Source organism: Notolabrus celidotus, chromosome 13 (assembly GCF_009762535.1).
Source record: "Notolabrus celidotus isolate fNotCel1 chromosome 13, fNotCel1.pri, whole genome shotgun sequence".
Taxonomy (NCBI): Eukaryota; Metazoa; Chordata; class Actinopteri; order Labriformes; family Labridae; genus Notolabrus; species Notolabrus celidotus.
Window position 1 is genome coordinate 10,475,417 of NC_048284.1, and position 14,977 is coordinate 10,490,393.

General features: G+C 39.7%; 1 protein-coding gene across 1 annotated transcript; it reads left to right on the forward strand.

The window, feature by feature from the left end:
• The first annotated feature begins 42 nt into the window (after positions 1-42).
• hadhb (hydroxyacyl-CoA dehydrogenase trifunctional multienzyme complex subunit beta) lies at positions 43-14,293 on the forward strand. The gene is made up of 16 exons (XM_034699687.1): positions 43-172; positions 4,836-4,908; positions 5,283-5,324; positions 5,567-5,663; positions 6,447-6,491; positions 6,769-6,868; positions 6,996-7,083; positions 7,742-7,929; positions 8,031-8,211; positions 10,247-10,368; positions 10,941-11,020; positions 11,119-11,166; positions 11,290-11,377; positions 13,255-13,329; positions 13,513-13,677; positions 13,869-14,293. Exons 2-16 carry the CDS (start codon positions 4,842-4,844, stop codon positions 13,902-13,904), a joined length of 1,422 nt encoding a protein of 473 aa, XP_034555578.1. The 5' UTR covers positions 43-172; positions 4,836-4,841; the 3' UTR covers positions 13,905-14,293.
• Positions 14,294-14,977: the final 684 nt, after the last annotated feature.

Consider the following 14,977-nt stretch of genomic DNA (forward strand, 5'->3'; position numbering starts at 1 on the left):
ATCATAAATAACGCATTTATTCAATTGTTGGTCGGCTGTCAATGTGTTTCTGTTCAGGCACTATTTTAGTCAGCCAACAAATTCTTGGGCCCTTGAAAGCGTAGTCAGGGAACGCTGCTGGCCGATCGTCTGACAGGGAAGCGGTGTCGGCAAACTCATATCACACATACAGGTAAGCCTAGGCATGCCTGTCATTCATAGTACAAACTAGAGAAGGCAAAGATATAACACGAACTCTGTAAATGTAATTAGTCGTTATAAGCATTCAGAAGAAGGTCACACCTGAATGGGAACTTTGGCTAACAACCACTTAGCTTAAGTGGCTTGCATGGAGCTAGCTTGCAGCGAGATATCTTTGCAGTTTAGAATCTTTTCTGTTGTGTTTTTTATGACTTTTGGTAATGTTAGTTCAGCTAGAAGGGTTTTAGATTCTCTGCAAATAGTTTTGACCCGAATAGAGTCCCGTGATTCTGTTTCCATGTCTCTGTCATTCTCCAGGAGAGGAATCTAGGTGAAGGGTCATAGATGGAGGAGGGGGAGGGCTGGGTGACTGTCATTGAAAAGTCATACTAACAGTATTATAATGTGTATAATATGAGGTTGTATGTACATGATATGTATATATTTCCCCCTTAAGATCCATTCTGCATTTTAAAGTCGAACAAAATGTAAAACCCTGGGTGAATGCGTGACAGTGCAGTCTGGTAATGAGTCTTCAGAAGTCTTTGGGTTTTCTCTCAGGAGGTTCAGAGTTTTATGTTTCTATTGATCAAACAGATAACATTACATTTTGACATTTTTCATGAAGATCAATCTATATCCGCTGCTGTTTTCTCCGTGCACTGTTAATGTCTGGGGTTGTGCTCCAAGCTGAATGATTAATACTCTTATTATGATCAATCTAACACCTCACTATTACATCAGATCAAATAATCTGCAAGTTATTTACAGTCAAGCATGGATCACATCTTTTTACATCTTTTGTGTGTGACTCAGACACAAAGTAAGTGCATTCAACTGTTGACCTTTTGCCTACATAAGTAGATCTAAGTATTACCTGATGTGCTTCATAGTGTCTTCATAGCCCTCTGATGTACAGTTCTTATTATATTAATGACTAATCACTATAGTTGTAAGGATACACTCAACCAACGATACAGTTTGAATCCTGATTCTCTAAAAAATTCAAAGAAAACTGGATTGAACTTCATATTTAAATAACTATTATTTTATTTCAATTCTCAGTTATGGACAGTTACAATATATATGTTTTCTCTTATATTTATTTGTAAACAAAGTAATCCTTTTTCATTTTTAAGGTGTGTTGTAACTCAAATAAAACCACTGCACACTAAATTAAATCACCATACAAAAATACCTTGTTCGAAAATTTCAGAACAATTATAGAGAAATGGAAAGTGAACGATTGCCAAATGAAAGTGTTAAATATTATAACAAATAAGGTAAATCTCTTTAAATTAGGGATGTACATTTTAAGTATTCTCCTTGATTGATCTTTGGAAATGTTAACGACAAATTATCGTTTAATCATTTTAAAAAACTTAGACGTTTTCCATGTCAAAAATAAGGTCAAATGCGTTTTTTTCCCCAAATCAAATTTTCCTTCATGACACAGTGTATATAACTGACGGTATTAAACAGCTACAGATCATATTAAGGTGTTCAAAATGTTAAACACGCCGAATATCAACGTGAGGAGCAGGCTTATAAATAACCTCCGTGGACACATGGTCATAGAGTGAAGACTACATGTGGATTTACTGCAACAGGACAACTCAACAGAATCATATTTTAGACTCTCAGTGTTCAGTTTTCTGTCTACTCGTTCTTACCGAGAAAAATAAGCATGTGTACGTGATCAGGTGTCAGCCAGGAGCGCAACCAGGTCAGAATCAGTCCGGCGGCGCTCGTGGAGACCTGTCACTCAGCTGCAGCCGCCAACTGAGCGTCTCCACCTTTTGTCAGCTGACTGAACTTCTTTAAACTTAGAACACCTCCACTCTGTGAGTGACGAGAGAGCAGCGCAAGAGACTTAAAGGGGACATATCACGCTTTTTTCATCAATATATATTGGTCTAAGAGGTCCCCAAAACATGTCTTTAAAGTTTATGCTCAAAAAAACACTTTGAAATCAGATTTTGGCATGCCTGAAAAGTCCTCTTCTTCATTCCTCATCAGAACACTCTGTTTTCCCTCTGACCACGCCCCCTCCGGAAGTGGATGTGCCTCGGCTCTCCAGCACGTTGATCTAATGTTTACATGTTGGCTGAATATACACGGCTGCTCAGAGATCGCGTTACTTCAACCCCCTGAATCTGATCCTGATGGAGAGGCGCCTGTAGCAGGACCTTTCTGAACGATTGGTCATAGATTTAGTGTTTCTTGTTGTTTTATTTATCAGTAAGTAGACGTGTGTCTTGGTACACAGCTACGAACGTATAGCTATGTGGCTATGCTAACTAGCGCTAGCACTTATCCATGATAAATAAAAACCATCCACTAGATCTTCAAATCTGCATACGTGGGTAGTAAAACCGACCTCTGCCAGAAAGGCAGCAGGACCTTTTATGAAGGATTGGTCACAGATTTAGTGTTTCTTGTTGTTTTATTTGTCAGTATGTCGACGTGTGTCTTGGTACACAGCTACAGCTACAGCTACAGCTATGAACATATAGCTATGTGGCTATGCTAATTAGCGCTAGCACTTATCCATGACAAATAAAAATCATCCACTATATCTTCAAATCTGCAAACGTGGGGAGTAAAACCGACCTCTGTGTTTATTAAGACAGCCTACAACTAGCATGCCTCCCTCCTAAGCTCCTTGTTAGCACACATTTGTGCAGGTAATGAAAAACGGGGGAGAGATTCGGTATTATTGTATACAGTCTATGGGCTGAACAAGCTCCGAGCTCTGACTCCGTGACAGACCGGATATTGTTGTTACGTAACAAAAACACGGAAGTCTGAAACGGCTCGTTTCACACACATTTACAGAAAGGTGTAGAAATCAGAACAGGGGCAGAATGGTTTTTTTTCATTCTCGGGGGGTTTGTAGACATGCCAGGGAAACATATTTCAGGTAAAGAACCATTAAAAAGTCAATTTTGCATGATATGTCACCTTTAATGATGTTGAACAAGCGGAGTATAATGCAGATAGCGCCTTCTACTGTTTGAAAATAATATCCGAATACAAATTTTGTTGAATCGATTTTAATCCATTCTAATTTGTATCGATTTTTTACAGTCTTGCATTCCTATAAAGCACTGTTCAAAAGAGAGGTTACAAAGTGCTTTACATGGGCAGCAAAATAAAACAAGGGGGTCATACAGTCACACAAGGCAAGATCAAGAATTAAAACATATTTTAAAAGACATAACATGTCCTTAAATTAACTCTAAAGGAATACAATTATTTTGAAAAATGATTGTTCAAACAGTTAAGCTCATTTAAAAATAATAATTAAAGGTGACATATCATGCAAAGTGGACTTTTTAATGGTTCTTTACCTGAAATATGTTTCCCTGGCATGTCTACAAACCCCCCGAGAATGAAAAAAAACCATTCTGCCCCTGTTTTGATTTCTACACCTTTCTGTAAATGTGTGTGAAACGAGCCGTTTCAGACTTCCGTGTTTTTGTTACGTAACAACAATATCCGGTCTGTGACGGAGTCAGAGCTCGGAGCTTGTTCAGCCCATAGACTGTATAAAATAATACTGAATCCCTCCCCCGTTTTTCATTACCTGCACAAATGTGTGCTAACAAGGAGCTTAGGAGGGAGGCATGCTAGTTGTAGGCTGTCTTAATAAACACAAAGGTCAGTTTTACATCCCCACGTCTGCAGATTTGAAGATCTAGTGGATGATTTTTATTTATCATGGATAAGTGCTAGCGCTAGTTAGCATAGTTACATAGCTACATGTCCTAGCTGTAGCTATGTACCAAGACACACGTCGACATACTGACAAATAAAACAACAAGAAACACTAAATCTGTGACCAATCCTTCAGAAAGGTCCCGCTGCCTTTCTGGCAGAGGTCGGTTTTACTCCACACGTCTGCAGATTTGAAGATCTAGTGGATGATTTTTATTTATCATGGATAAGTGCTAGCGCTAATTGGCATAGCCACATAGCTACATGTTCATAGCTGTAGCTGTAGCTGTAGCTGTGTACCAAGACACACGTCTACATACTGATAAATAAAACAACAAGAAACGCTAAATCTATGACCAATCGTTCAGAAAGGTCCTGCTACAGGCGCCTCTCCGTCAGGATCAGATTCAGAGGGTTGAAGTAACGCGATCTCTGAGCAGCCGTGTATATTCAGCCAACATGTAAACATTAGATCAACGTGCTGGAGAGGCACATCCACTTCCGGAGGGGGCGTGGTCAGAGGTAAAACAGAGTGTTCTGATGAGGAATGAAGAAGAGGACTTTTCAGGCATGCCAAAATCTGATTTCAAAGTGTTTTTTTGAGCATAAACTTTAAAGACATGTTTTGGGGACCTCTTGGACCAATATATATTGATGAAAAAAGCGTGATATGTCCCCTTTAAATTGGGGCGCTGGTGGCCTAGCAGTTTAAGCGCCGCAGAGGTCTTCCCCTACAAAAATGACATCCCCCAAAATAAATATATTAATTAATTATTAATGAATAAGTATAGAAATAATAGAAGAGGGAAGGAAGAGAAAAAAGCAAAAGAGAAAATAAATAAATTGAATTAAATACAGTAAAAAAAAAAAAGAAGGCACTGTACTTCAAACCATGGTTATACCTTTCCAGTCACAATCTTCTTCTTTCTTTTCAGAACAAAATGGCGTCCATGTTGCTGACGACGATGCGGAGCTGCTCAGTCAGCCCTGCAGTGGCGATGCGGTTTGGTTCGTTTATTTATTATTAATTGTTTTATATGTCTAGATTGTAGAGAAACACATAACACAAACAGAGACGAGAGTCAGAGATGACCAACAGCTGATTGAATTCAATGTTTTGTTTAACATACAAAAAGTCGATTGCAGCATTTTTAGCGAATTTAGGCTCCCCTCCATTTTTCACTTTACTCTGATCAGTGATCCATTCAAAGATATTAACACAGCTGTTCTCATAATCAGGCTGATACAACACTGTTATTTACTAATGTTGTTGTATAAGTAAGGTATTGATAATTATTGAGATGTTTTATCACAAAAAATGATGATGAAATGTTTTCAATAACTCAACTGTGGGTGATGATAAATGTTTTTCTTTGTCTCAGGGGCACGATCTCTCAGCACGACAGCCCAGCTTCAGGCTCAGGGTAAGTCCTAACTCTCTGACATATCAACCTAAAATCCAGATTATAGCGATCAGAGATCCAACTGTATCAAATGTGTGCTGATGTATTGATTTATTTACCATAATAGAGCTAGCACACAGCCGTCTTCTCCAGGCCCAATCTGATTGGTTACAAACATTTGACCTTGAGATGATATTCAGCCATCCTTGAGTCATCTCAAAATGATTAAGCTCTGTCAATCTGCTGTCTTTCTTTTTCTTCAGCTCAGACAAAGAGCAAAAAGACGCTGGCCCGACCGGGTATGAAGAACATAGTCCTGGTTGAAGGAGTTCGAACCCCTTTCCTGTTGTCTGGAACAACGTATGTCTTCTCCTCGTCTCTACTAGCTGAGCTCACAGATTGTAGCTCCATACTATAGTGTGAATGCTGCTCCAAAAATCTGCTTTCGAAAGGCCAAATTCAACCAGATCCATGTCCGGTCCATCTCCAATCCGCTGCGGTCCGGCTCCATACTCTCTCGTCCGTCTACACCCACCGGTTGCGTTTCGGAACGCAGCACGGAGCAGGACCGCCGGACAGCTGGAGTCATGTGACCGAGGTTTTCCCACGGCAATCACTGAATCAAGGATTCTCCTCCTCCTCTCCTCGTCCATGTTGTCTTTATGGTCCTCTGAAAACCTCTGACCTGTTGACTCCAGGCCTGCCTCCGCTCTAAATTACATTTTTTTTGTCATAGTTAAGTTAAATACGATCTAACGATAAGAGAATGTTTTAATCTGTTTTGGTGCCTGACTTCCTGTCCTGCTCCATCTGCTCTGTGCTGAATTGATGCATCGTGCCCAGGCATCCGGCAAAAATGGAAGTCTTGCATATCTGATCTGTTGAGTTCCGACCTGCCGGATCTGAGACGCAGCTGGAGTGCAACGGAGCAGATCCAGTGGGGGTTAACAAATTGACTAGAATAGAAACCAATCAGATCTGGTGCCTCGACGGATCAGAGACGGACCGGACACGGATCTGGTGGAATTTGGCCTTAACTGCTCGGTGATCATGCAACTATTAAGATCAGTTTTCTTTAGATATTGATTTGATAAATAAAGACTGTAGTCATTTTTAAACAGAGACTCTGTTTTGTGTTCACAGGTACGCTGATTTAATGCCCCACGACCTGGCCAGAGCAGCACTGCAGTAAGTCTGTCTTTAGGTGGTGTGCGTGTCTGTGTGTTAGCGTGTGTATGCCAGAAATCACCTACAGTTAATCTCACCTGATGAAGCTTGTTGATATAGTCTGATGCTGGTCAAGTGATCTGTCACTCTGGAGCAGTTTTTAAAGAGTATTGCCCAAAAAGCAGTGGTTACATCAAGGTAGAACTGAAACTGACCACTTAAAGCGTTTCGCACTGGCTACATCTAACGTTTTCTTTATTTGACTGTGATTTAAAATGTTCCTTTCGGGCTTCTGTAGGGGTCTGCTGAACAAAACCAGTGTACCAAAAGATGCTGTTGATTACATCATCTATGGGACAGTCATTCAGGAGGTCAAAACCAGCAATGTAGCACGAGAGGTAAACACACACATGTACTCAAGCATTAGGACTACACACCGAGACATTGGATAAACTGCAGTTGCATATTGCAAGCTGCTGTTATGTTTTGATTTTTGACCTCCTTCATTTTTCATGCGATTTTCAGGCAGCCTTGGGTGCTGGCTTTTCTGACAAGACCCCATCTCACACCGTCACCATGGCCTGCATCTCCTCCAACCAGGCGATGACTTCAGGTATGACAGGGGAAGGAATCTGGATATCAAATCTCTGCTCGTTGACGTGCACGTCAGACTTTAGACAAAAACAAAGACAAAGTTTGAACAAAACAGTGAGCAGAGTAGTCTTTGATTGTGTTTACTTAATGTGCAAATTTAGATTTCTATAAATGGAAAACACTAAGGTGGACTTGTTACTTATATTGATTGGTAATTAAAGATGCAATCAGCACTGTTTTTGGTATTATCCTAAATGCAGGATGAGTCATTCCTACATTTTTTGTTCTCTAATAAATGAAATGATCGAAAAGAATACCTTTACAATTATTTTTTAGCATTGTTTGGTCATATATTTGCATACTGATAATAATATGAGCAAGAAATGTGAAAAAAAAAAACAACCCAAAAGACTTGGGTATAGAATACACCATAACCTCTTGGCATGTTGAAGATGAGGTTTAGATAAACCATATCAGGACCGTTGAGGCAGGATGATAGAGCAGGATCACAACAGAAGACCTTAAAGGCACAAATATAGAGAGCACTGAAGGGAAAACTCCATGTGCTTTATGTAAAAAGTTGCTGCTGAAGTTCAATTTTTTCCATTTAGAGGTTCTTCAGTCCCTGTCTTTGTCTGACCTTCATTTCTCTCTCTCTCCTCTCCTCTTCTCTCCAGCCGTGGGCCTGATCGCTGCAGGCCAATGTGACATTGTCGTTGCAGGAGGAGTAGAGTTCATGTCCGACGTCCCCATCCGCCACAGCCGTAAGATGAGAAAGACCATGCTGTCCCTCAACAGGGCGAAGACCCTCGGACAGAGGCTCAGTCTGATCAGCAGCATCCGCATGGCTCACCTCACCCCAGAGGTACAGAGTCACTCCAAACTCCAGAACTCAAACCTCTCAGACTCATTTTTTTTCCTACTGTGCACTATTTCCTACTCTGACTTTTTCTCATTTGTGTGTAGCTTCCTGCTGTGGCTGAGTTCTCCACAGCTGAAACGATGGGTCACAGTGCAGACCGCCTGGCTGCTGCATTCGGAGTCACCAGGCAGGAGCAGGACGAGTTTGCGGTGCGATCACACAGTTTGGCCAAAAAGGCCCAGGACAGCGGTCTGCTGGAAGACGTCATCTCCTTTAAAGTACCAGGTAAACACTGATCCACTCTTCAGTGACAAATAAAGACCACGTGAAGTAAGAGATTGTGACCTGAAAACACTACCCACTGATTAATCAGGTGTCTGGATGGTGGAGTTCTGTGGGCAGATCAAGAGACGGGAAGAGGGGGGGCAACTGGCAGGGAACTTTGTCCACTTGTAGCATTTTATCTATAAAAATATTAAGAAAAATTATGAATCTGGCTTTCCTGATTTCACCATTCAACGGAGACTAAAATAGGATTATACAAGGGCCTTGAAGTTATTGTATCAATATATTTTAAGTACACATGCTCATTGCTTTAATTGGGTTTTAATATGCATTTTTAATATGGCCATACAGTGCTGTTTGGGACTGTATCTGAAACATATGTATTCACTTCTGGTGTTTGTTCTTTTTCTGACAGTTCTTCCTTGATTTTGCAAATGCAGTTGTGTTAGATTAACTCTGGATTTAGTGTTTGACTCTGTCTTTACAACAAAGTTTACTCTGAGTTTGTGAAATATGATGATCAGCTGTCAGCCGACTTGTCCATGTTTGTGAACAAGACAGAGTTGCTAACTCTGCCTTGTTCATGTGAACTCACTCACAGTAACTCTGGGTGGATTTATCAGGTTGATAACCAGCTTTGTGAGATCACTTAGCACAATCTCATTTGTCAGGATTAGTGTAGCCAGACAGCCAAAAGACACCCGGGGTAAGTTGAACTCGCTTCGTTGGAAAGGCCTCTCGTCTTCATCAGGGTCATTATCAGCTTTTGTTCGCGCTCCTATGTTTAGTTACACTCATCAGTTGAGTATGAGGATCGTTCTTCTTGAGTGTGCAGGCTATTTGGTGAACAACAGGGCAGTATTGTTTCATCAATGCAAGGAAGAAGTTGAGAGGATGGAAAGAAAGAAAGGGAAAATAAACCTTGATTAAAATGCAAATGAGGAGACAGAAAGAAAAGAAGAAAAGAAAAAAAAAAATCTAAAACCAGATAACTTCAGATTTAAACTGTACTTATTTTATTGTATCAGGGTGTTGAATCACTTTTTCATTATTTTGACTTTTTTTTTAATAGAACATACAATTTTTATTATTTTGAAGGCAATGGTTTAAGTCAGGGGCGTCAAACTCTTGTCAGTTCAGGGGCCACATACATCTGGAGTTGACCTCAAGTGGGCCGGACCAGTAAAATCATAATATTATAACCCCATAAATAATGACAAATCCAAATTTTTCCCTTTGTTTTAGCACATTCTCAAATTTTTCACATTTAATGAACTATTTTTTTACAATAAGCGAACACACCGTGGATCCACCGCTTCTACATATACGTAAACTTTAGTGTTGATTGGATCTTGAAGTGCTCTAAAAAGTCTATGAAATTCAACTAGATTATGCAAACTGCAAATATTATTTTTCCCCCCTCGTATAAAAAAGGTCCTAGAGTGCCGTTCAGGGGCACGCCGTTCAGGGGCACTCCGTCAGCCGTTTGATGGTATGCGCCCCCTAGAGGACAAATTTGAAATAGCAGTTACAAAATTTTCACTTTGCAAAGTCATCTCGCGGGACGAATTGGAACCTCTGCCTGATTGGAACCAACGCCCGAAGCTAAATAAATTTTACTCTGTACACTAAGTTTACAACATATTCTGATAGTTAAAAATATAAAGTTGAGGTTAAATAGCTCCATTAAACCAAAACTGATTGGATAGCATTTATTCATCTGCATAGAATTGATTCTCAAATGATGATTGCATGGCACAGGACTTCCAACAGATCCGTGTGTTTTTGGAACGGAACATGGAGCAGGAGAATAGAAACCTATCTATTAAATACACTTTGATAGGGAGAGCTTTTATTGTGTCAGAAACAACTGAATAAAGGAGAGCAGTCTTTTTCACTGTCGCTCAGAATCACATAACATGTGGTGTTTTAAAAAATCAGTGTTTGACTTAACTCTTACTGTATCAACAGGTTGAAATGTGATTTTTTTTTTTTTTTAATTGCTTGTAATGATGATGTATTTTTTAATTTCCAGGCCGTGACATCGTTTCCCAGGATAACGGCATCCGTCCCTCCTCCATGGAGCAAATGGGCAAACTGAAACCCGCCTTCATAAAACCTCACGGCACTGTCACCGCCGCCAACTCCTCCTTCCTAGTAAGCACACACACACACACACACACACACACACACACACACACACACACACACACACACACACACACACACACACACACACACACACACACACACATACACACACATATACATTCATAAACTCTTACACACACACACACTCTGTCAACACAAACACACAGGCCCTGCAGCACTCTCTCAGTGTTCTTAATTCCTCCTCTCTGGTTCAAAAACACCTTCAGCATTGACACGAGGATCTGTCTCTGTGTGTGAAACAAGCGCACAAAGCTACACACACTTCAAGCTACAAAAATAAAACCTGCAATTTACCCGGAGCGAAACACTGTTAGGATTTGATTGAGGATGTCTTTTTCTGTTCAGACGGCAACTTTAGCTCCACATTTTTGAATCTGTCTTATTTGCACTTTATAATGAACTTTTCTGGGTAACTTTTCTGGCTGGGTTATCAAACAAACTGTGTTGCCCTGCTCAAAATATCTCCCCTCACTCTCTTTGACGGGATTTCACTCTCAAGTTGAAACATTGTCACCTCTTATAAACTACTCTAACCTGCTTGTTTGTGTGTTTGTCAGACGGATGGGGCCTCTGCTGTGCTCATCATGTCTGAAGAAAAAGCTTTGGCTATGGGTTACAAGCCTAAAGCCTACCTCAGGTATCTGCACCCTCTCTGGTTATTAGAGCTGCCTCAATATCCTCCAACAGTGATCTTTGAGTCGTGGTGCTCATTATATTGTGTTTTCATCCCGGCAGAGACTTTGTCTACGTGTCCCAGGACCCCAAAGATCAGCTGCTTTTGGGGTGAGTCTCTCTACATTTTCTGACTGCCTGGTAGAAATGTCAGAGAGAGTTGGTGCTTTGTTTGGTTATATTATTATTTTCCTGTTTTTGTTTTTCTCACTCTGCTCTTTTTGACTCACACAGGCCAACGTACGCCACACCAAAAGTCCTGGAACGGGCTGGCTTGTCTTTGAATGATATTGACGTCTTTGAGTTCCACGAGGCGTTCGCAGTAAGTTATCACAACACATTAAAACTTACACAAAATACATTTGATTTTGATATCTGGAATCTCTGCAGGCGGGCTGGAGACAAAGTGATTAATGGCACACTGCTGAAACTGCCTTTTTAAACTGCCAAAGCAAAGATTCACAGCGAGCGATACATGCGACTCTCACAATCAATCCAATCCAATCCACTTTATTTATATAGCACATTTAAAAAAACAATTAAATTTAGCAAAGTGCTGCACAGTGAGGTAAAATAAGTTAAAACACACCGAACATAAAACACTGTCAGAAAAAAAAATAGAATAAAGTAAAAGAATCATAATAAAACAAATAAAACACTTAAAAAGAATAAAAACACTGTAAAAGCAAATACAAATCCAATAAAAGAACTGACAGAGACAGAGACCACACAATTCTCAAGCATGGTTAAAAGCCAAGGAGTAAAAATATGTTTTATGGTGGGATTTAAAAGTCAGTAATGTTGGGGACAATCTAACATGGGGGGGTAGCTCGTTCCACAGTTTGGGGGCCACTGCTGAGAGGGCACGGCCACCCCTGGTTTTCAGCCTGGTCTTAGGGACCACAAGAGGCTGCTGTCCTGTAGACCTCAAAGACCTTGCGGGAGTGTAGCTTTGCAGGAGGATGGTGATGTACTGTGGAGCGATTCTATTTAAAGATTTAAAAACAAACAATAAAATCGTAAAATGAATCCTAAAATGAACAGGGAGCCATTGGAGGGAGGCAAGGATGGGGGTTATGTGCTCTCGCTTACGTGTGCCAGCTAAAGGCTGAGCAGAAGCATTTTGAACTAGCTGTAGGCGTGCCAGGGAGGCCTGGTTAATGCCTACATAAAGTGCATTGCAGTAGTCTAGTCGAGTCGAAATAAAAGCATGTATAACTCCCTCAAAATCATTAAGAAATAAAACCCATTTAATCTTAGATAAAAGCCTCAAATGATAAAAACAAGATCGTACAACAGGATTTATCTGTTTATCTAATTTAAAATCACGATCCATTATGACACCAAGATTAGTTACTGACTGTTTCACGTAAGGTTGCAGGGAGCCCAGGTCCAATATTGGGGCCTTACATGCAGCACATAATCAGGATAAGATTTTTCAAATACACTACTTACCCCTACAGGACAAAATCAGCAAAGTGAGAAGATTTTACAGAGAGGTTCTAAAATATGTGTGAACTAGTAAATAAGTCACTGAAGTGAGCATTGATGTGCTGATGTCCTTTCAACTATTTTAAAGGGAAATTTCACTATTTTTTATTTTCTTTTTTTTATAATGTTTTTTGAAAGGCATTTACACTAAACAGCTGTCATAAAAATTAAAAAATATTCATGTCTAAGATACATTTCCAATACAGTCTCTTTCCAAATTTTATAAACATAAAAAGAATGTGAGAGATCCTTACTCTTCCAAATTTTGATTGTCTACCTATAACAACTCAATTCTCATTTCTTAGTAAGACTTCTCTTCGGGTCAGTCGTCTAATTCTGAAAGAAATGTCCCTTTTAATTAGTGTTTTCTGACACTAAGAACTACAGCCTGAGACCGTCAGTTGCAAAACATATAAGACCACATAGTAGCATTACTTTGATCCCAGCTGTTAGAGCCTTTTTTGGGCAAACTTTTTTAGCGCCTTTGTCATTTCGACTGAAACATCCATCAACAGTTTGAGCTCAGTTATCTAAACACCATGATTCACTGTTGTTTTGTGGATGCATGTGTTACCTGAACAGTTCAACAAGAAGCTCACAGCTTCTGTTGCCCGATCTTCTTCGTACCGTGCATGTCTGACTCTGAGGAAATAAAAGTCATGTCTGGTATCTGTGCTAACGGTTTAAATTATGTGCTTGATTTTGCAGGGTCAGATAATGGCAAATCTGAAGGCTATGGACTCGGATTGGTTCGGCCAGACGTACTTGGGCAGGAAATCGAAGGTAAACACAGCTGCTTATCAGCTGCTGGCTGAAACAGATTTAGATGCTTGAAACATTCTGTACTAATGAAACGAGTATCTGTCAACCAGAAAATCATTGTGTTTTCATTTTTCTATCAGTCTGCTCTCTTCATTTTAAATTCTGATTTGCAGAAAGTAACTGAGATGTCTGTTGTTTCTCCAGGTGGGACCTCCTCCCATGGAGAAGTTCAACCTGTGGGGGGGCTCTCTGTCTCTGGGTCACCCGTTCGGTGCCACAGGCTGCAGGCTGGTGACCACAGTGGCACATAGGCTGAAGAAGGAGGGAGGACAGTACGGACTGGTTGCGGCTTGTGCTGCCGGAGGACAGGTAATTAATTAGCATGTACATATTAAAGCTGAATCAAGCAGGAAATCCCTCTCTTTAAACTTTATTGTGAGTGTTTTGAAGGTCATAAAAAGAAGCATTTTCTAGACAGCTCAGGTGTTCTTCAAAAGGACATTTTAGAGCACTGATGAATCAAATCTTCTTTGTTTTTTTTTCGTTCTTGTGTTCTCCAGGGTCATGCCATGGTGATCGAGGCGTACCCCCAGTAAACAAAAATATCTGCAACCCAAATCTTCAGATTCATCATGACGACTACACACACACGCTAATATCCAGACAACAGAGGGTACATATTCGCACCACTTTGCCTTGATTAGAAAAAGAGTCCGATGCAGTTTGTTTAGAAATCTTGTGTAAATTCAGTTTTTGCTCCCAGGATGTGAAATTATCGTGGAATGTCTTGGAGGAGTGTTGCCTTTTGATTCTGTGGACTTTTAAGGTGCAACTCTGTCAGCGTCGTCACTGAGTGGAATGTAATATAGCTAAATTTTAACACTCACAGGAGATGGAGTGATCCTAATGTTTATATATGATGTAATATGTTTTTCTAACAAACTGTTGGAATTAAAGAGTGTGATCATCATCACACTACAACTCATTTTTGCATTTGCCTTTTTTCAGCTCCTTGATTTTAGTGATGTTTCACAAACTGTCAAATGTAATGTTACTGTAGTACGACTGCATTTCCCCTGCAGAGAACAAAACATGCAGAAGTATGATTACAATGGCCACATCATTTTTACTCCATAACATTGCGTCTTGAACTTTTACACTCTTGCTCATACAGTTCATGTGTCAAAATTTTACAAAAAAAATGCTGCTTTAGAAAAAAAAAAAAAAGCCAAATCCTGTCCGCTCAAAGGATGTGATGGAAAAAAGGTATCAAACTACATACTATGACTGGATACAGCACAACATCTTTTTTATTTTTTATCTGTCATTCAAAATAGTTGAATGTATTGGTACTTGAACACAGCATGGAAAAAAAAGAACAAATTTAATATTTTTTAAGTGAATATTTCATTATTTCCTTCCAGTCATAAGAAAATGAACAGAATACCACTGTGTTCTAAAGGGGTTTTTAAGATTTTTTATTTATTACCCAAGGAGAAATATGAATTTCATTTATTTTTATAAGTTTAATTAGATTGATGCATTAATAAGTTGAGTTTTACACTTGAAAAAAAATGTCTTTGTTGTGGAGGTGCACTAAATCAGATTTCACTGACTTGGACATTAGTCCCACATCTTTCATTTTATTTTAAATTCCTAGTTTTTAATT

What these genes read in the sequence shown, in the direction of transcription:
- hadhb (XM_034699687.1), top strand. Translation starts at nt 4,842, where the DNA reads ATGGCGTCCATGTTGCTGACGACGATGCGGAGCTGCTCAGTCAGCCCT. An exon ending in CAACCAGGCGATGACTTCAG is followed by an intron (nt 7,084 to 7,741) that starts GTATGACAGGGG and finishes TCTTCTCTCCAG; the next exon opens with CCGTGGGCCTGATCGCTGCA. An exon ending in AAAGATCAGCTGCTTTTGGG is followed by an intron (nt 11,167 to 11,289) that starts GTGAGTCTCTCT and finishes TGACTCACACAG; the next exon opens with GCCAACGTACGCCACACCAA.